Below are 23515 nucleotides of genomic sequence, written 5' to 3' on the forward strand. Positions count from 1 at the left end.
GCTATATACAAATTTGTATGGAACTTGTATATACAGGGTGTGGCCGTATAATACGCAACGTGCACGCGTACCGAGCGAAAATTCAAAGTCGATTTTCTCGAAAACAAAGCCTCAAACGAAAAATGTTTATTCTATATTTTCGACTTCTTTTTTCGCGTACAATCACCCCCTTTCCGCTCGTACCACCAGTTACCAACCACCCTGTATATTCTCAGATTCACTCCAAGTTTTGTCAATACAACAAAATGACAATCGTATCTCGTTGAAATTCCAATGCAGTTTTAGAATGTTTTATACGACACATACTATATGGACGTACAAATCTTGTAGGGTAACCGTTCGCATAATTTCGCGAGCCAGTGTAGCTAATTTCTATTTTGTAGTCGTTCATCTGGATAGATAACTTCTTGGAGGTTGCAGGCTGGTCGTTTCAGTCCCGAGGCTAATACCGAGAATAATTGATCGAGGCGGGACGCGTTAGCCTTTAAACAACCTTCGACAAGAAAAATTCCGTTCGGACTAGGTAACGTATACCGCCAGCCTTTGTAAGACTAAGTGGAAATTATCGGCGGGGAAAATCGATCGGACGCGATACACGTCCTCGCAGCAACGTTCTTTGGCGGAAAGCACCTCGCTAGATGCTGATTTATGGCGTTGTAATAAATTGCGATAACCAACGCTCGCCAATTACCTGGAATGGACAAACGGGCAAACACGTAAATTATACAGGGGAAAGGAGGAAAATCCAAATGGAAGAATCCACGTCCGAAACATTGGTTTCGCGTTTTGTTCTTCACACTGCAATCCCTCCACGAAATGCGCACCGCCGGTGTACGCGTTGATTTATCGCTCGGCGAAATAAAAAGTTTCCCGATGGGAACTTTGAATCCGAGACAAAGGAAAAAGCTTGGAAAGTTCATCGACGGGCGCCAAATTCTTTTCTCTGAGCGGCGGTTCGATACGACCCTGGAATAAGAAAGAATTCGAGAATTAGAAAGGGAATTCCTGGGAAATAATTTGCGGATGTTGGATCGCAACGGTGTAGGAATGTTACGCGTTACGAATAGGGTGGTTTGACGTAATTGCAGGATCCGAGGACAGGCGAGGGATTCCGCAGAGGTAGAAAGCACACCCTACGCACCATGAAAACTATTTATTTGGCCATGGAGATGCCGCGACCCTACGATACATTCTTGTTGAATTTCCAGAAAGAGAAAGACACATTGCCAGCAAATTCCACAAATTCAAATTTATCTCACCCTGTTTACGTTTTTCATCTTCCAAAGCTCTCGTAAAAAAAAGATACTATAACTCAACAGCAATGCCGGATTACAACGCGTTGTTAATAAATTTTCGTTAGGATCTGCAGGGAAGGAAAAACACCGAACAAATTTCTACAACTCTACAAATCTTCCTCTCTGGTATTCACGTTACTGGGAAATTTTTTACAAAATACCAAAATACTCGATGGCGTTGAATTACGATACGTGCAAACAGATCACAGTCTGACCTATCCCAAATCCGAAATCTATCTGGTAGCTATCCACATTTCTCATTTTCCAGAGTACTCGATCACCATAGATGCTCGACAAAATGAATCTACTCGTAATAATCGCTAAATACGTATCCTCAGGAACGAGCTCGTGGAAGGAACAGTTCACGGAGGCGTTGACGGTGAGCGGCGGCGACGAGGACGAGGGCGAAGGTGCTGGTGAACCAATCTCACCGTCCTCCTTGGATTATCTGATGCACGGCTTGACGTTATTGTGGAAGGTGTTGTTCGCGTTCGTCCCACCAACTGGTAAGTTGTGCGATATCGAGCTGCACTCGAAAGAATGGACGCTCCTCTGGCGGGGAAAAGGGTGGAAATGGGATAGGGCGGTTTCCTGCGGTGTTGCTGCATCTGGCACGCGTAAGTTATGCTTGTCGACAGCCAAGCGAGATCCACTTATACTCGGTCGAGTACGAGGCACGTGCTGAAATATTTTTGGTATCCCCGCGACACGAGTTTCTCCGCTTTGTAAATTAAAAATCGCAGATGGTGGCCTTGTTTATGAGTGAATTAAATCTGACGAAGGCCGTTCGGTACGATTCCAAGGATACGAAACGAACTTTCTTTCATAGATGGAGAATTCTTGCAGAAAATTATTAAGTGCACTAAAAACGGTACATTGGATATCGTATTAATATGTGTCAGAACATATCAACTGGATACAGCGATTATTCCGTTTTATGGCTGTTAATTATTCATCATCGCAACTCGACGATTTATTCCCTATATTTCGAGCAAACCGCGTTCTTTAAGATTTTGCGCGCACAGCGCGTATTCTTGTCACGTGCAACCGAATTTCCAGTCGACGTTCGCGTTCTTACTTCGGATCTATTCGCTCGTTATCCGCTAAATTAGCTACAATACGTCGTTATCGGCAAGGAACTCGAAAGGTAGGCAGGTGATTAAATCGATAGAACGAGTGGAAAGTCGCGAGGATTTCTATCCGACAGTTCGCTGTCAACTTACACATTTGCTCCATAAAACTGATCTGACAACCGACCTGAAATACTTCGACGAGCGATCTCGATAACCTCGAGGACAGTTTCTGGCGATCTTTCATTGTCCTGCGGAAGAATCGCATGGATTTTGCCGCAGGCAAATGGTAAGTACCGGCACACAATTCTCTCACGGAAAAGATCTTGCGACGGGTTACTGTGGACAGGTAGTGAGTTACAAGGACATATAGAGCATCAAGAGACCCTCAACGTGGCAGCGAGACTTTTATTGCAAGAAGGGCTCTGCCAGGAAATGGAAATCGAGTTTTCCCCGTGGATCGAGTTCGTCGTTTAAACTCACGCCAGACTGCCTCCACATGGCCGTTGCTCTTTTTCTCGTCTGTACCGCTATCGTTTCGTCTTCGTTCGTCAACGCCGCTAGTTCGCTGTGTATTTCACGTTGTTTGGAACTGCGCTTCCGACGATCGAGCGTCGAAGGACTACGCGACAAAGGATAAGGGTTAATTAAAAGTTGTCTGACTATTATCGATCTCTACTACTCGCTACGTCGAGCTCCAATTTCGAAGAATCAACGAAGCTAATTCCTAGTTTCCACTCGCTACGTTTTATAGGGATTTTTGTAAGCAGCGAACCCTATCGAAACGCGTCGTTTGTTAGTACGAAAAGATCGTGTTTTGTGTTAGATCGACGTTGATTAAACACCGTTTTCGAAGTCGAATTGATCGACTCCAGCTTTTTTGTCTATTTCGTGTTTTTCTCATATACGTACACGTGATATTTCAATTTTCAAGAGACAAATGACTTACTTCCATAAGGTCCCAGTAATAAATAAACCTACGATAGCAAGAAAATGACACAAATAGCGGTAAATTACGACGCAAACTTGAAAAACGGTGTTTCTAACATTGTGATTTTAACTGCTGTGCAGAGACATATTTGCCTGTCTCTAATGTCTAAGGGAGAAGTTTGCTTGGGAATAGCAATTTGCCACTCTAACCCATGACAACTTTGATGTCCGTTTGTGTCCATTTCCACTGGGAATTAAACTACGTTGCCGCAGAGCTCGAGTTACTGACCGCAAGCCTCCTAATATTTGGGAATAAATTTCTGTCGATCGAGCGTAATTCAAACGTTTCAGAAATTGTTGAATGAACAATTTCCCGAATAATCCGTAACTAAGGCCGGCAAATTACTTAAAACGGCGAAATTAATCGCTCCTTCCTTCCCTATCGCAGATATATGATCGAATTTCAAGCTGGGAATTGTAAAATCGACGCTTTACGCTTGTTCTGTCCAATAAAGAGCAAGTGTTCGGTTAACTTGCATAAAAAGCAGTACTTTGCCATCCTTTATGCACGCATGAAAACGAGGCGCTAATATGTAAACGGGATTTTCTGTTTTACATGAGAGATAAAACACGTCCGCAATCAATAAGCTCCGCGTGGAAAAAAGCATAAACGATTTTTCATCCCAAGCGTTAATAATTATTCCGTTTAACGAAATATCGGGAAAAAGCATCGTAAAATGGCGTGCGTATACCATAGTACAATTAATTTGCCATATTTTGTTGCTATACGCGTTTATAGAAAACCAACAGATATTTACCAGGAAAGGAAAATTCGCGTCATAAAATCGTACAGAAAAAAAGTAATGAAGTTGTTGGATTCTCGCGACCTCGACTCTCGATTCGTAACAATGGTGCAGGGAAAAAACGTAATCGTGTTCCTAGTCGCGTGTCAATGGTCATCGATTGATCGTAAAATCGTCAAAACGCGTACATCGCGTAACAACAGTCGAAACAGTCGTAAAACTTGCTCCGTGTCACAGGTCATTCCATAAATAACGTCGCGCTTTTCCGTCTAACTTTAGCGATAATTTTACAATATTTTTTGTAGGAATTTTACAAAATGAGAAATTATATCGATGTTAGTTTCAGACAATTTTAAAGCGTAAAATGTTTATCGGGTGTAACGAATTATCCGTTATTTTCTAGGTTTATGTTTCGCCGCTTTGGCGATTTTTCATCAAATACCATTTGAAAAATATTGCACATCGGCGCTAACTAAATGCACGAAATAAAACGAACGGTGTAATAGTTTCCAATTATATCCTTTTATTCCAAGTAATTTTGTTTTCCCTGTCACACGATCGATTATCGTCATTACGAGAGAGAAAATTCTATTTCAATCGCAAACGTTGTGAAATTCCTACCTGTACGTTTCGACAATTGCTTATTTATATTTGTGCGTATTGAAATTTTCGGATATTCAGATTTTCAAATACGTTTCTATCCTTCAGACTGAAGGTGGAAAATGAAAGACGACCTGGTATCTCGTCGCACCGGCTTCCAAGTTCTTGCTTCTCTTTCATCTGTAATTGTTCCTTTATTAAATAAACCTTGTAATCGCCTTAGGGAGTAATTGACTTTTTAACATAGTAACACGGCGTCTCTGGCCACTGGTTAAGAGGCTAGCGGATCTTCCTTCTCCGAGACTCTTTAAATTTTCATCGCGGTTCTTCACCGATGGAAAAGAAAACGCCGCGACGACGAGCGGTTGCCGCAGAGGCGAAAGAAGTCCTCGCGTCTTCCAATGTGAAGCGGGACAGCGGATTATAAAATTAACGGATCGTGAGAGGGAAAATTCAGCCACGACAAGTTCCCTCGCGAGAATAAAAATTCCAGCGAGAAACTCGGTGCTTACGCCGCGTACTTAGATCTTCATCTTCTTCTTCTTCTACGCGCGTTTAGGAAATATTTCATGGAAAGACGCGTTCAACGCGATTCAACGCTACTTCGATACGTTGCAATTTCATACGATGATTCTTTGAATTAAAGATTAAATTACACTTTTTACTACGACAGAAAGGACTCTAAATCTAAAGGGGAATATATGGGAATAGAGGATCGTTCATAGGATCGTGATCCACCGAAATTCGTATTCTAGGAACGCGATCGCATCCATGTAAATTTACGCCAGCGACCGCGCAAATTATTACCTCGAGGGCGTGTCACGAACACTCTTCGCGCTTCCTCTCTCTCTCTCTCTCTCTCTCTCCCTCTTTGCTTTTATCGAGTGGCTGTCGACCCGGCGGCCGATCGAAGCCCGATCGAAACCGACCCCTCTGCATAATCCGCCCCACAGGAAAAACCACTTTATAGCCTCTCTAGATTTAGCTGAAGGATTCTTCGCACGAGCTGATCACGGACCTGGCTATCGTTGAACATTATCGTTGTCTACCTCTGCGTTGATCACGCCAATTTAACTACAATCCGTGGCCATCGAATCGCGATCACTCGAAGCATTCGATATTGTTTATTTCTGTTGATTAAACGTTGATTAATCTCGACGGCGAAATTTATTAATCGTCAGGGTTATTACCTTAATCCTTAAAATAATCCTTAGAAGTGAACCTTCCCCAATGGGAAACGAGCCATTTCTTTCTTCAGAATTCGATATTAATCCCGTGCATGTGCGTTGAATTTGAGAAATTAACGGAGGCGTGGTTTCTAAATTAAAATTAAATTAAAATTAGTAGAAGAATCGTCTGACTGTGAAAGGGAACTGTTACGACTCGTTTCTAACTTACGTTCCGGCAGCTTCCATCCCATCGTTGATCGATTCTATGGATTTATTTCAAAAAATTGTCTCAAGCGTCACTATATCGCCTCTTTCAAGTATCCTCTTTATCTCGAGCAGCGTTTGTCGATCGAATCGTGGCAGATCTCCGCAGAGATAAGGATGACGATCAAGATAGCCGCGGATCGTAACGAGGGGAGAGAAAGCTCCTCGCCGCGTGAAGATCATTGGCGCGGGAAAGCGGGCTGCTGCAGTGTCCTAGAAAATGTCCAAGGACGTAATCTCGAATGAAACGAATGGCTGATGTACCTTAGCCCGTTTCATCAAACGAACACGACATAAAGAGCACATGCACATGGGCCGCGCTCCTGATAATTATCGACAGAAATATCGTACCTCTACGGTTTGGTCTTTGCTCCCACGTTTTCTTTGACAAAGACCCAGACGGTACAGGTCATTGTACGAGCCGTATGCGTATGATAAAGTCGAAAGAATAGAAATAGAAAGAAAGGAGTATTATTATTGGAAAAAGAGCTGGCTGACATTGATTACTATAGTAGAAATTCGTTTGGGAGAGTCTCGTAGAAGAAATAATATAATTTCACATGCAAGTAATCCAGTGTATAATTATAATCAAGTTAGAGGTAATCGAGCTTCTAACTTGGGCGATGCGACTTTCATAGATTTTCTTATCTTCCCATTAATCGAGTAATAAGATACAATTTTTCTCCTATTAATCCTAGAATTCGACGACTCGGAAATTCTATCTACAAATAAAGAAGATCTCGCGGTATAAATGTAAGCTTTGAAAATGGTAGAAGTTTACGGTAATTGTAAGAACCAGCGTATCATTGTTGTTTGTTCGTAATGATTTAAGAAGTGTTACAGCTATCCACTTTGGTGGCTAAATAATGTGTTTGGTCGAAAGAGAAACAAGTAATTCGATCATTCGTTCGTAAGAAGAATGATGGTAGATAAAGGGAAACGATAAATCAAAACGGCAGCAAACGGCATTAAGACACCGACGAGATCCTTCGATATAGTGCCGGCGATCCGTTTAATGACTGTTAGGGAAAAAAAAAAGAATGAAACCGTAACGGGGTATCTCGTGATTAACGCGATAGATCACGGGCTGACGGGACCATCAATCACCGGAGATAGAGTTACACGAAACAACCGGCTGAAAGAGAGAATGTGCTCGACAACCTTCGAAAAATCAGGAGATTGCTTTCTGCAAATCCCTCGATATGTATAAAACAGAAAAAAAAAAGAAACACTTTCCAAAGAAATAACGCTACAATCCTTGAAAAAAGTCGATAAAACGAAGTGGAGGAAAGCATCGCAATAGCGGAAGCCGCTTTCTATAAAAATAACTTCTTTCAGTGGTAGAAACAACGATTAAGGAAACTTCGTGGCGCGGCGAGGTAAACATAGGAATCGGCCAATGGTGCCGAGTTTCAATCCCCACGGTCCTGTACAAAATTCTCTAACTGTCTAAAACGTTTCTACGATTTCGAAATAACGCATTTATGAAAAATTTCAATGATACTGTAATACATAGCCATAATAATATTTCTAAAGTAGACTTCCGGTATTCGGAGAATTAAGCGAGTCTCTCTCTCTCTCTCTCTCTCTTTAGACTCAATTTCCTCTCTTTGTGTCTACGAGAATATGAATTTGCATAAAAATCCGTAGCCCGGTGACGTTATTTTTTGATGGATGAACCGTTTCTCCGGTTACGTTAATAAAATCATAAATTTGCATAAGTAAGATTATCTGAAAATAGGAAATCTAGAATGTGCTTTGAGAAAGCAAGAGAGAATGCGGAATTGATCCGAGGAGTATAAGTGGTGGAAAAATGGCGAAGTAAATTTGAGATCGGATAATAGGCGATGTCTCTGAGACTGTGATGAGCTTTAACTCACAGTAAGTATCTCCTAACTAGCAAGAAAGTCTTCGGCGAACGTCGGCAAGAGTCTCTCCACAATGTGAAGCTCGACACGATGATATTATCCGGCAGAAGGGATCGCTACTCCGGGGAGATTTTGTGGGCTTTCATTGTCTACTCGCCAGATACTTTGCCCTCTCTCTCTCTCTCTCTCTCTCCCTCTCTTCATTCTGCCACGCAAAATTATTTCGAACGTTTACAAGCCAGACACGGCATACGGATAGTCCCTTGCAAAAAGTACAGGGACATTTATCTGAGAAAAACACGGCACATGCGTTAAACTGTTGCGTGTTTCGTGTTGGTTACTTCGATACTTACGAGACTGATGAGATATAACGCGATTCTTCTTAAGCTAACTTTCCATTAATATTATCATATCATTTATTAATAGACGTATATATATATACACGGATAACGATTATATAAATATAGTTTAAAAAATACGAAAGCAGTGTGAATCCGCCTCTTGCATCGTGATCTTACATAAGCCACATTTCAACGAAATAATTGGCATAATTAAGAATACGGTACAGATTGACGATCAATTTATAAGTTTCTTCAAAACTACAGTCTCGTATCGTAGTCTGCGTTGCCGTATTATTGCATAATTCAATTAATCTTAAATTAATGTTAAATTGAAATCTCGAAAGGGCTAAGATATTATGAAACGATAAGAAGAAAGGAAGGGATACAGCAGACGCAAGAGCACATGGAAAGAGTATAAAAAATTGTACAAGTAAATGGAAGTTGCTTGGTGGTGGAGTTGGCTCGGAAAAAGGACGTAAATTACGTGATTTTTATGTCAGTCGCGGATTACGCGAATGTGGGGATGTCCCAAAATTTGATTGCAAAAAGTTTCCACGCGATACGTGCGCGTGTATGTACAAAATGGCCACAGCTGTGACCAAACCGTAATGAAATTCTAATTTCCACCGACGGAAAACAAATTACGGATCCGTTTGGATTCGCGTTACTCCTCTTTCGCGCTTTCGCATTCTCCGGTTCTGCGGAATAATTCGCGATGCAAATGCCCTCCGGCCGCATGTAAGTACGTTCATAATTATAATCGAGGAACGAACAACAAGAACCTGTCTTCGCCGAGACCTCGTGGAATTGTAAATACCGCGGATCCGACGTTGCGGCTTTTGGAGATGCTCCTTGGAGTATTACAGACTCCAAGTATCCTCTCTGATATGTTCTTTGAATTCTTCTCTCAATTCTTCCTTGGATAATTATATTTTACTTCGCTTCGTTTATTCGTACCGATAATTACAAAATGAGAAATTAAGAATCGCCGAAAATAAACAACAATCTCTTTGTTGCATACGTTGCTCTTTCGTAGCATAAACGAGATAAAAGGCAAGGTATATCGCTGAAAAATAAAGAGATAAAAGTCTGTCAAAAGAAAGTAGAACACGGCTGGACAAAGCTGGCATCAAAGAGTGTACAAGTAGCAAACGTGCGCGGTCGAGTAAACCTGTTCGAGTAAATTATGCGTAATTCCTGTCAACTACACAGCCTGCCCTGTTATTCGAGAGATTATTTCAAACATATGTGCGTAGAGGCGATGCAAAAGGTTTGATGCGCGTTCCTCTCCAATTCGACGCTGCGAGACGTATAAAGCCAGACGGAAACTCATTACATCGCTTATTAAATGTCCTATTTCTTCTGTGGTATTGCTCGACGTCGCATCGATATCTCACCGTTAAATATGCAAAGATACACGATCTGTTTAACAGCTGTCCAATGGAGAGTTGGCCGAGAAGTTATATCGAGAACGCGGCAAGGAAAAACCGTGATCCTCGCTACGGGCTGGCTCGCTTCGTAAACTAAAACCGATGGCACCCGAGGGTCTTATGGAACAGTGTGTCACGTAAAGCAATATACGCGGCCGATGGAACGTGCATGTGCTCGTGTAATATGTATAAAACGTATCGTAAACTTATATTAATGGACTTATAAAGGTTCTTAGGGTACGTGTAAGCAGGCGGAAGTTGCTCTTCCAACCTTTTCTTTCGAGCAAGTGATCACTCCGTTGAGAAATTTGCTGCTCTTCTTAGTTCAGAACTCCTGTCTATTTTGCAACTGTCGAAGACAGGGATCTTTCTCCTCGTTTAATTTCAAACGTTCAGTCATCATCGTCGAAAAACGAGTTAGAGTTACCTGTAAATAAGAAGAAAGGTAGAGGACAAAACCCACTAGTGTCTTATAATCGTCATAAGATAAATAGGCTAATTAGAATAGTAAAATAGATAGTAAAAAAGAAAAGAAGAAAGATACCGATTCTGATTCTAAAAATGATAATCCGTTCGTCAAATTGGTAATCGTCGAAAGAACAACTGTGGAATCGTAAAGATGACTCGCGACGATTGCAGGCTTCCGTTTCCTGAGGCAGTAAATTGCGAAATAGCTGACTGCCTGTTATTCGCCTCTCGCGTTGGACTTCATTAGAGCCGTTCCAGGCTGGCTTATGATAAACCAGTGGATCATAAACCTGGCTAGAAATAGGGGAAGGAAGGTAAGTCAGATAACCCGCATTCCAGCTTAAACTCACTCTCAAGACCAGCTTACACACGGCGGCCGACTCGTGTTGCAAGAATGGCCTACCGCACACGTTCACGCGATATTCCACGACTACGCAATATGTGCCGCATCACCGTAAATTAGGATTTAACGTCGAATTAAGACTCAACGCCCCTTTTCACGAATATTTCCAGCCATCTGTCATCGGTGTTGGGAAAATCCAGAGCATTGGTCATGGACGATCAGGGCGTTAATTATCTTGTAACCGCTGCTGAACGAAAATATGGTCAACCGGGAACGATCCATCATGATCAAGCCCCCCGTACACGAACCCTCTCTAGTTTGTTAATTCGAAATAGAGAGAAACTGGAATTATCTTCTAGCGGGAATTCCAGCCAGCGTTAATACAAAATCATGATTTGTGTGAACGACAACATCGAAAACGCATAATGATCTATCACGAGTGTCCTTCGTCGCAGGCATAAAAAATCGGCGATGATGAGAAGTTTGCCGGATAAAAAGTTGGACGAACGCGTTAAGTAGTAGTAGTATGAGCATACGTCTAGCATATCTCGGTATTACTATCTAGTATACAGAGAGCAATAGCTCTCGACCGGTATTAGAGCCTAACCCGGTGAAATGAAATTTCCGCAGGTAATTTCCGCAGGCCTCGCAATCCCGGCAGGCTGCCGGATATCGATCGACATTGCTAACCGGTGTTCATTTTTACAGTAAACGCATCCCGCCGGCTGGCCCGCTCGGAAACTTCACCGGCAAACGGAATTACGCTTTTAATTGAGAAAAATATCCGCGCAATTACGATCCGCGGCCCTGAACGGTCGGACGTAGCGGTTTAATTTATTCCGGTTGTGGTTCCCAGCGCAACCGATCTTCTTTCCTTTATATTAATGTCAATGGCGAAACGTTCGTTCGCGACCGCAAACAAGCCGCTCCGCTGACTCATTCTGCGTCTGCATACAGCAAAAGTATTCCAACGTTTTACCAACGAGAACTTTATGCGAAACATCGTAATACGCTCAGAGAGAATGTACGCTGTACGTACGAGACGTTTATGACTGCGATATGATTGAGAAACGAAGAAGTGAATCGTGGAGGAATAATCGAGAGTCAGAGTTGAGCGTGACGGAGTTTGAAAGAGTCGAGTCGAGCGACGTCGTCTCGTACAGTTCAATTATTCTCTGCTTCCTATTTCATCGTTAAATATCATTTTATTCTTGTCGTTTTATGTTTAACGAGGGGATGCCTGTCTGCGATTTCGCGTTCTTAGAGAATGGATACGCTCGTGCATATTGTAATAATTCCCTCTTCGTTTCTGCGAATAATTTTTCTTAGAGCGTCTTAACATCGGACGAAGTAATTTTATCAATTACCAAGGCTGCTGGAGTATAAAGAGGGACGAGGCTACTGTCTTCGGCTTTCAGGAGTCGCGTGATCCCACTCTGCAAGGCAGAAACGAAATAACTGGAAGGGGAAAAAAGTTTTAAGACGCCGTATAGCAGTGTACATGGCTGCATCTTCTCGTGTTTCCGAACGTTATTACTTAGCTGTTTATCGCGTAACACGGGCACAAGGAAAGGGAAGAAATTGAATTTCGCCACGTTCAACGAGAATAGACTGGGTAATGGCAACGAATAATGCCACGAAAATGGCTGGAACGGTAACGATCCGTGTACGAGACGGTAAATTCTCTTTCGCGTTGTCATTCATCGGGATACGGTATTTTTATTTTCTCCGTAGAAACGAACGAGACGCGTACTTCGCGGAATGAACTGAGAATAAAGTGAAAGAAGAATGGAACATCGTTTGTTGAGAGAAAGAAATTCATCGTCGGCTGAAACGATGACTTTTCTACGTAATTTCGGTCTCTTTAAAACGTCCCAGCTTCGACTGTAAATTAAATCAGATTCACTTGACTTTCCTGTTTTTCTTCCTCTTTTCATCCCCTTTCCTTTCCTATTCTTTTTCGCTGGTTAGAAAATCCACCAAGGTAGGGGACAACGTTATCTGAAATGTATCCCACGTTGAAAACACGAGACGAATAACGCATCAGATAGGTCGGTACGTCAGTCACACGTTTTATCGTGAATCTTTCAACGAGTGGCTGAAAGGATCGGATAGCATGTAGTAGCGAAGAAGAAATAGGCCAGGAGCACCCTAGAAACGTTGCCCGCAACGTATGCGATCCCTTTCTCCCCAGGATGTCGCGATAGCAGAATAAACGCGCCAAGGTACGACGTGATAAGGCAGCCAGAACGAATACTACGATTTTTATCATGTACAAGCGTAGAAACGAATATCGTGACGACCGTGGTAAATTTTTTCACGAGGCACAAGGCGTTAAAAAAGAAAAAAGAAAATTTGGACGATTACAGAGATATGAACGAGAAACGGTGTTTTTTCTTTTCGAAAATAAAAACCAAAGATTAGCTACATTTCGATTAAACGCTTAATCCTCTCAAGTGGCTAGAACACGCTACTCGTCTGATTTGCAAAGTAAACGAACGACTTTTTGCCGGAGATTTTCTTATTAATCTCACAGAGGGTCCTTCGCTAATCCTACAAGTAGGTAGAAGATTAAAAACTCTTCGGCTTCTCCACTTGCAACGATCCTCTCTCGTCTCCCATTCGACGCTCGATCAACTCCGATCAATTGGTTTTTCCAAAATTGCAGTCTGACACGAAAAACACGAACATCGCTGTTTGCTTCGTTAGCGCGCTAAATGATTGATTGCCCCGTGGATATTATTTAAAGGCTCGATGCCCGGGATGACCGACTTCCTATCAGATTCTGCACAGAATGCAGCACAACGTGGGAGGAAGTGAAAATCAAACGAAGAGAGAGTTAGAGAGAGAGAGAGAGCGGAGTTCTATTGTGTACCATGCAATTAGCCCGGCGTTTACGTCGCGTCGCATCGTTCGAGACTCTGTACAATTCACGCGAACACCTCTGTCTGTATTCCATACAGGACATCGAATTCCAAGCACTGACCAACATACTGACACAGCCTACTATTCCGCCAACGTTATTACCATTGCGTCCACTACTGTCACAATAACTATTATCTAGCTCACGTGGATATCATGCTTCTGATATTGTTCATCGCGGAAATTCGTCACGATACCGTCACAGCGTGACGCGAACGAACGTACACGACGACGAAATTTTGTATTCGAAAAAGAGGATAACCCGATATCCGATACCGAAACAACCAAAATTCCTGATATCTTTGATGCCGTTATATTATAAAAATATTCTCAAAGCTTTAAAGGGAGCGATGGTGTGAAAGAACAGGCTGCAAATTCAAACATAGAGACAATTTCGGTAATACGCAGTCTTTCGTATCGCGCTAATATTTTATAAACGGAGAATTTTATAAAAATCGTTCGTTCGCACACAGCACTGTAGATAGAACGCATTAAAGGATGATAAAATAGAGAGAAAGTCGTCGAGCTCGTCTCGTTCCGTGGCGAAATCGAGTCAGTCGCAGAATCTGTGATTTCATCGTTTCAGCGACTTTTAGATGCAAATATCCGGAAAGTGGAAAATGAGGTTGCTCGCTATCTCGCTGCGACACCCTTGTACTTTCCTATCGAGCAACTTTATCCGTTTTCGAGTGACGTCTAACGCCCTGGCTCTCGTTAAGCCATTAACTTCTATCTTCGCAAGTTCCCTCGGAAGTTTCACCGAAATTTCTTTTCGCGCCCGGCTTCCCCGCGAAACTTTCACGGTCTCGCGACGTTCTGCATGGAAAATGCTTGGATAAGCGCGACCGGCGCTCCAGGAACACGTATCGTGTGTGAGAGAAGGGCTCGTCGTAGTGTCTGACACGACACGTTCCTATACTACTGGCAGGCTGTAAAAACCGTATTAAATGGAACAGGATGGCGCACAGTCCGTTTCTTTGTTCTGTTCTCGCGATTTAACCGTGCACCAGCCTTCCGAATCGTTGTTCCATGGACATCGAACTGGAATCCGGAAGTTGCGAAACTACGCGAACGGTGGTACTCTCCTCGCTTCTACATAACTGATTGCCAGAATGAACTTCTCGAATAACTACGATCCACCATGGAAACTGTATCTTGAATTTTCGTTATTTGCTTCACAGTGGAAATGGAAAATGGATATATACGCCAGGGAGGAATATTCGAGCGGACGAGGAAATTGAAAAGAATCCCCTGCTCTCGTCTTCGACGTTACAGTCGGATTGTATTCGAAATTGGTCGCTTAAAGGCTGAAAGGGATTCGAATAGCGCGAAAAGATTTTCCGCTGGAATTCTCGGGGGAAGGTCCGCGACGCATTTTTTCGCGCGACGGATCGATCTGCGGATTAACGAAGAGAAAAGGGCTGTCGCTGTACACGGCCAAGAAGGTTGTATGCGAAGGTGAATAATACATTGTCTCCGGAGCAACGTGGCGTGTCCGAGGGTCTGGAAAAGGGGGATGAAAAAAGGAACGGCGAGAAGCCCGGCCAAAGAACGAACGTCCAAGGGAAAAGAGAAGAAGGCGGAGCGGAAAGACCGCAAGGAGGAAAAAAGAATGCGCTTTATTTTGCCGGGCACAATCGGACAACGACGCGAAAGCCTGCTGAATTGGCAAAAGCTCTCGAAAGTACTGTATCAAGCTGCCGGCGCGGCGCTTGACTTTGTTTATTCCCGTTCTTTAGCTAACAGTGAACCACAGTGAGCGGCGAGTTTCGCCTATAAATCAACGTCGCGTTGAATGCTTCGGTGCATGATACAAACACGAGGCTTTCTCCCTCGAGGAATGGGAATAAAGTCAAAAATCGCGCCCGTGTCGTACCACGTGCGATACGCTTCGATAAAATATTGCTGACGCGTCGAATCTGCGAACCACTCGTTTCTCCGACCTTTATTCCGCCTAATTAAACCTCGGTTCCAAAGCTCTACGTCTCCTATTCAAACTCTTTTCGTCGGTTTCGATATTTTACACCATGCTGGATGAACGTTTTCAGAGTCACGAGCCATGTGCACGGCGAGTTCTCTTCTTCTTTTTCTTGAAATTCCGATGAACGCGCCTCCCTCGTGATTCTTTGCGAATTTTGTACAAGATTTATTACGACACGCGTGACGCGCGATCTTTTTCGAATAATAATTCTCGTGCCAGAGATTTATGGCGAAGGAGAGTTTCGCAAGTCGTTCGCAAGAAACTTCGTGGAACATGCAAGTTCAATCTCATCCGCTGGATCGAAGTTGCCATCTGCTATGATATCGCGAGGGAGAAAAAATTCTCCCAACTATATGAAAGCCGGTAGCCATTGTTTTTCCTTAAGATAGCGCAGCGATTTATTATTTACCAAGACAACGAGCACATTCGTTTCGATGAACGTGATTCTGCGCGTTGTCCTACGAGGCGATAGACCCACGTAACGCGCGCATCTTTCAACCTCGAACTGCGGAGTCGATCTCATTAAACCTAACGACTCATATTTGCCGACTTGAGCAAATCGTGTTCGCCGCGTGTTTGCCAGACACTTCGTCGCTGTTTGCTGCGCCGCGGGGAAACATACAGCCCGGATCAAACATCTGTGAAACAATTTTACCAAACCGTGAGAAACTACGCGTCGAAATACCCTGCCTTCCAGCCTCTGGCCCAACCTCAGCATCTACCAAATCTTCAAAACACCACGAAAAAATCCTTCGACTATGGATTCGTCGTGTCTCTTCGTTTCGTCGAGATACTCGTTTACAGCTAGTCGGACAGTCCAAATACGACGAAGAATTTTCCGGAGAACGAGACGATCGAAATTCGTTCGTCGCTGGCTTCTAATTTAAGCCCGGAGTCTACGAGCAACCTTGACACAAAGCGCGAAGAAATCTTTCAACCAATTTGAGCTTCCATTTCGTCAAGTTCCGGCCGGCCTCCAACAGTCGGAAGAATGGAACGGCCGAACGTGAAGGGTAATGGAAAAAGGAGAAGAACGAGGAATAAAGAAACGAGGAATAGTTCAGTCGAAATGCAGAGAGCTGGACCAGTATCACGGTTGGATCGTGTTTCCACAGTGCATTGGGATTTGTGCCACGTGTGCTCAGTATAATCTATACGATGTAATCGGGTCACGTTCGTTCGGCGAACAAAACTAACGAGACTGCAGCTGCTAAACATACCAGTGATTCTACAAACCGAGCGACCCATAAACACGTCCCACGAATCGTTCCAAGTTCGACATACCCACAAAGAGAAAAACCCGAGTGGTTTCGTCTTTAACCGGTGAACGCGTCTAATTTCCTTTCTACTACACCGCGGTACGAAATTTTCAAATAAGGTGGGAAAAGCCATAACCGGATGGATGAATTGGATGGAACAGAAATAAGAAGTCCGAGCTTTCGTCAAGTATACGCGAGACTTTCACCGAATCGGTTGTGTTTTCGTGGTAACGAAAATTTGTTGCTTGAAAACTTTTCAGCGATAACATTTCTGGGAATATTTGACAACATGTTTAAAGTTACGAAAAGAACGGGGAAACGCACGTTTGGTTGGAGAATCGTATAAAAGGACAATCTGGATAACGTGCGATTAATCGACCAAATGCCCAGGTTTCAAGCTACTCGTCTGTAAAAAATGAAAAATGCGTATTGTTTATTCGACCAGTCGCGGAGAGACGCGATCGCGAGGAGTCGTAAATTCCCGTTATGATTAGACAATCGACGCCACGAACAGATCGATCCCCTATTTCGATTAGGATAATAGAGGTGGTTTAATTAGTAGCATAACACTTGATCAACACTTCAAAGAAAATATATATTTCCAACAACCTTGTAAAGAAGATAGTTACGCTAGTGTGTAAGGTATAAGTAGGTGAATGACTGAAGGGTGAAACCCCGGTAAAGAGACGTTGACTGTTCTGTAGTCGTAGATCCAGTGAAGTGACAATGCTGTTGCAAAGGAAAACTCTTGTTCGGTGGTGATCGACCCACCACTGATCGCTTGCGGGTGGAATCTTGGGAAACATGGGAACACCCACGTTTTCTCTATTTTTACCTGATGGAGCAATAACCATAAGGAACCTCTTGACTCGAGGATGTTTTATGCCACTTGACGCCCTTAACGATAAATCAAAAAGCCTCGTTTTATGGCAGTTCCTTAGGATTATTGGGATCCGCTTAATTCTATGTGCACAGCTGGTGGCCGCCTCGAACGTAAAGAGTCACCGGACGTAACACGTATGTTATCGTATTTTTCCCATATATAGTCTTCCCACATACGCAAAATGAAAGAGACCGATTTATTTTAAAGTCAGATTCTCGTGCAAATACGTTGCAGAGCGAAACTCTCGATAATCTCGAACGTCAATCTGCACATCCAATACAGCCGCAGAGAAAAATCCGTGCGAGCTGTTCAATTTCCGATCGATCACGAGAAAAGATCGACTATCGCGTTTCGATCATTGGCGTTCCGTTAACACGCCGGGTAAATTGCGGCTCTGGCGTCACAAAGCGGAACTGCGGGAACGCAGGAGCCGCATTGCGCTTCGGTGAATTTACTACGGATAATATGGTGTAATTCATGGGATGACCAAAGGGGTGACTCGCTCGTCGCCTACACGCAACAGAGAGTTAGGTAAATTGGCCGTCGATGTACGTTGTACAAGGTCGGCTGGGTCCTCGCCGACGAATAATTTTAATCGGAAGATGGGCGTGAACCGGCCGATGAAATGGCCCCGCCGAATTAACACCTACGATGATGCACGTTTCACCTTTCGAAACCACGTTTCACGATCGATTATCTGGCACGAAGGTAGGTTTATTGGCAATTAAGCTAAGTCGAGTTACCGTGAGTTTTATTACAGCGTGAGAAGTGATTATTGCAATACGAACGAGATAATCCATCGAACTTCCTTCAGCCGCGTCACGTTTATGATAAGTTTTTATCTCTACAACGAGTACTTCTATCGATAGAAGCGTTTGTCGCGTACCCTGGCCTTTTTATTTTGAGAATCGCTATTTGTTATCAAAGTATGGTTAATCGGATGTAAAATACTTGTTAAGTAATGTAATAGGTTGACGCGTTCGTCTATGAATCTGTCTCGGGTTATTAAAGCTCAATTTATAAAGTTGGACGCTAATTTTGATAGACACATCGTAGATCCAATATTCGACCATGTTAACTCGTAAAATATATTTGTACGTCATTACGTGCAGTTAGCTTGCTGCAATATTGTCGTTTCTGTCGCGGAGGATATTAAATGGATATTAACGTCAAGCGACCGCAAACAACAACCACGTGCCATGAATTTTAAATCGAGAGACGATCGATGTTGCCACGATGGAATCAGCGCCCTTCCAGTCGATCGATCGGCAAAAGTCCTGGACGCGGTAAGATGATTTATGTTATCGATGATCCACCACGCGTGTTAGTTGATCTCATTTACGCCGTTCTCAGGTCGACTCGTGGCTATATCGATCCTTGGTCTCCCCGAGTATTGGCTGCGTCGATGGTCAACCTGCGGCTTGATTTATTGGCAAACCACGTTGCTGAAACCGCTCCGTGTGCCGATCATGATGGAAACTGACTACTGGAAATTTCTTCCAGCAAGATTTTATCTTCGTGACTTTGGTTCGACGATAAGAGTGTCTCAACAGAAACATTTTGAAATTGAATTCAAGGAACCATTCTGACTACATGACGCGACATGTGCTCTCATCTATCATCATATCCGTAGTACCATTATTTCCTCAGGTAGTTTTCAGAAGCGTGACAGAAAGAGGGTTGTAAGGGTGGAAGTACAAGCCAATAATGGTAGGAAGCGGGTCTATTGGGAAAACGGTGACGCGTGAGAGCCATCGAAGCGTTAACCATATTCGGGTATGGGAGAATAAAGTAGCGTGGGTCGTCTCAGTGTGTTCTCAAAATCGTGTGAGTTTTGTTATCGATATCGAGTAATTTGTCGCCAGTCAACCTATTAACCGGAGGACGAGTTAATTCGTCGATCGAATATTCCACCTCTTGGACGTAATAACTTCTTTACTTATGGCTCTTCTATTTCTTAATACAACGTCTCATTTCTATCGACAATTACGTGTATACTCACAAGAATGAAAATCGTTTCGCTCTTATTTAATTATTACACAAGTTTCTGACTAAAGTAGAATCCGGGTCGATAGATTAAATGCTGCTCGATGCAGAGTTAAAAGCACGTAACTCGCGTCGACGGAATCGATCACCGTCGTCTATGGCTATTGTTCAAAAAAAAAAAAAAAAAAAAAAGAAAAAGAAAATTAATTGCTTCGTTGAGTACGTGGCCTGTTCGAACAGTTTCGGTGCTGCAGGCATTCGCACGTGGTTGAGCGAACTACAGTCGTTACGAACTTTGGAAATCCTGCAGGAAAGTTCCTTCGTGGGTCGGTAGATTTCGAGGATCTACGAGAGGATCAGACGTCAGATACAAATTCCAGAACAGTGGCGGTTAACCGACCCTGTTTACGAACTTTAGAAACGTAGACGATGAGAGAAGCCAGACTTTCGTCGAACGAAATAAAATTCCACGGATCTCCGGCAATTCCATCCATCTCGGACTGCTCCGTTCAACGATCTCCCAAAAGTAATCAAACGCGTGAACGCGATCCTCGATCTTCTCGAGCACGTATTAACTTGTACCATAATTCCCCTTGTTTTCCATTGTCTGGGGAATTTTCACGTGCTGTAACGAGAATTTCCATGATGTAGAATATTCTTACACGTTCTAGTTAAATTTCTGCTCTCTATGGAATTTCTATAGATTCCAATCTTGCGATCTCATACCTCTAGTAAAATTTGCGGACCCTAAAGAATCTCTGTAGATTCCAGCGAAAAATTCCAACTGCAATGAAAAGTTTTTGCGATGTAGAATTATCCTTCCAGTGAGATTTCCAATTTCAGTAGAATTCTGTTTGCCTAATCCTAATAAAAAAGAATCCTAGTTTTAGAAAGGATTTCACCAATTCCCATAAAATGGCCATCCAACGTAGAACAGCTCTAATAAAATTGTCAAACTCTACCGAATCGTCTGTAGATTCTTGTGAAATATTCCGGTTCTATAAAGATCTTGCGGATCTCAGAGAAAGCTCCTTTCGATCTAAAAACGTCCTTAACTTTCTAGCGAAATTTCCAAATCCTACAGAGCTTTTGCAGATTCAACCGAAAGATTGCGGAATTCTGAAAAGCTTTTTAGTAAAATCCCCCTGATTATCCGCGACTCTTTGACTTTCCAAGTAAACAATAAAGTAAACGGTCAGGTTTGATGACCGGGATGATGATGATGCGAAATTTGCCCTGTTCCCGTGTTACAAACGAAACTAGCTGGAATCGTACGATTTCGGTGAACCAAGAAGACCAAGGTTCCACTATGAGAAGGATTAAGGTCGAGACGTCTTCGACATGCCGAGACGCATTTACAGCGGAAGGATTGCTGTCGTAATCCTGACGGTTACACGAGTCGCTCGATCTCAATCCTAATCCCGCGTCGCTTGGTAAGCGATCTTCGCCACGATAAACCACTCTCTAACGATCAGGACGTTTGACATCGATGACAAGCTTACGCAAAAAAGCTCATTGTTCGATTTAATGGGACTCGAGAAACTTGCGCGTCTACGAGTGTGCATCTGGTGCAACGTTAGCGCGTGCGCGTCGGCCGTGCAACTCGCTTCTATTAAAGTTCAAGAGTTAAGCCTCCGCTTGTCGTCGGGACAGTTTGGAATTTACCGAAACGCCAGAGACTCTCGTCTCTCGCTGTTCAACAGTTTCCTTGTAGCTCTGTTCGTTGGCTTTGTTTAATTCAAAGGGACTCTCTCGAGCACCTCATTAACCAACTGTTCTAATTTCCTTTATCGCAACTTCATCGTTCGGAAAAACAGAGCCGGAGCTAGCGAATTCGAGGAATTCCTTTGACGCTGGCAATGAGGATCGCGAGACGACTCGGGTTGTAGAGAAAGTACGTGGAAAAAAGCCGGTACGCATTAATCGAACGTAAACAGCCCCGCGTTGTCGTTCGACGAATTAATCCCCTTGGCAGGAAAAAGGAAAAAGAACACGGAGGCGAAAGAACGGGTACGCGAATACAAACAAACGTGTGGAATGGAAATTGCGCTGGTAACACGACGATTCCATTTGCCTCGCGGAATTCATCTATATCGATCGGCGAACCGTCAAGGCTACAATTCCCCGGCAGGAATGTCGGGAACAAATAATTCGCCACGACGAGCAAATGGAAATCCAAGTGATCCATCGCCTCGATGAAAGTGCGGCTAGCCGTACGTGAAACTTCGCGAAACTCTTCGACCACATGATTGAAGCTCGATCCGACCTCGTGTTCCAAATTCTTCGCTCGATGCAGGATAAACTGGTTTCACGGCCAGATGAAGAATGCCAGATATGTTGTGAAAAATTAATAAAAACGACGCCATTGGGGTGGAAAAATATCTACGTTTTTCATAGAGCTAATGCGGAGACAAATAATACGGAGTAGCATCGTTGCGAAACTTCACCAATTAAGCATCGTCGAGCGATCTATTCTCCAGACAAGATACGAGTGGCTGAACATCATTCTCAGGCGTTGAGATAACTGGGTATCCTTAATCCCCTTGCGTTTACTTAGCATGAACTTGAAGAGCTTATGCTGATTAGCAAACACAGCCACGGTTTCCAGTACGCTGATCAAAGTTAAGGCACATCGGTGTCGTATCGTGTCGAAGATCGCTTGCTACCATTTTCGAGTAAACACGACGTGTATTGCACGCGTTTGCGAATCTTGTTTCGAACGTCGATTCCCTCCAACGATCTAATTTTGTGTCTAATTCAATATTAAACGACGAATATGTAATACGAATCTTGGATGCCATAGAGTCGAGACGTTAGAAAGGAAGATGAATCGCGAAAAGAAATTAATCGTGTGACCGGCTTATGCGCCTTGTGATGCGAACGTTTAATCAAAATGGAAAGGACTCCGAAGAGAAAAATATACACCACCGTCCGACGAGCTTAATTAACGCTTTAATCGTGCCTGTGTGCCAACGCTTCGCGCAAACAAACGTCGGCGCGTTATTTAATTCAAACGACTCCGTTGCTTCTCCCTCGTTAATATCAGTAACAAGAACGTGCGACGTCTTTCTCGGCTAATCTGACTTAATTACGAAACTATGATGTATATTCCGCGCAACAAAGATTGTTCCAACAGGCGAATACAAATAACCGGAGTAATTTCAGCTTGGGAGAATTTTTCACGTATATTTTACGCTTAAGGTGTCGCGATACTAGCGCCGTCAGTGCGTTAACTACCAGTACATAACATTCGTATTTATTTCTCTATTTATACGTTTCTTTAATTATTTGCTGCTTCAGATTTTTACTTTCTTTTCGGTATTAGAGGCTATTAAGTCTTTCTGTAAACGTAAGGCAAACCATATTTTCTTCGTTTTTGACTCAATGTTCGATTATGTAAATTATCAGAAATCTTTAGATAAAACTGATTTGCCATGTTTCCAGATTCTGGCCATGAGATTAATCGAAATCTATTTATCTGAACGCAAATTACAGATAATTGGGCGAATCAACGAACTACTATTATACGTACAGACTGTCTTCGAAGTCATGGTACCAATCAAGCGATGATTCTACGTGCAAAGATAAGTCGTAAAGGAGAGGATAACATTTTTCGAAATAGAAAAGTTTGAAAAGCCATCAGCTACCCGTGTGTTAACTGGAAGTTTCGAATTACGGAACTTGTGCTTCTGCTCGCGTCTGTATTATCAAACATGAACAACATCGAGATTCCTGCTTGTTGTTTAATAAAATAATTCTTCGTGAATTATTTATGAAACCATTCGATTTAAATGCCGAATGAAGGAAGGTAATAATCGATATTCCGGAGATGAGATAACAAGAATAAGCAATTTTTCTTGAAAACGAAACCTTGAACGAAAAAATCGTTACTCTCCTTTTCCG

At 43.0% G+C, this 23515-nt stretch overlaps 1 protein-coding gene across 3 annotated transcripts in view; it reads left to right on the forward strand.

Moving 5' to 3' along the window:
- LOC126921719 (sodium/calcium exchanger 3) overlaps positions 1 to 23515 on the forward strand; it is a 122863-nt gene that overhangs the window by 74979 nt on the left and 24369 nt on the right. For all 3 annotated transcript variants that reach the window (XM_050733507.1, XM_050733506.1, XM_050733508.1), the window contains exon 5: positions 1634 to 1801. In XM_050733507.1, the coding sequence (XP_050589464.1) occupies positions 1634 to 1801 (168 nt within the window). The remainder of the gene's footprint in view (positions 1 to 1633; positions 1802 to 23515) is intronic.

The sequence above is a fragment of the Bombus affinis genome, chromosome 11 (genome assembly GCF_024516045.1).
Source record: "Bombus affinis isolate iyBomAffi1 chromosome 11, iyBomAffi1.2, whole genome shotgun sequence".
NCBI lineage: Eukaryota > Metazoa > Arthropoda > Insecta > Hymenoptera > Apidae > Bombus > Bombus affinis.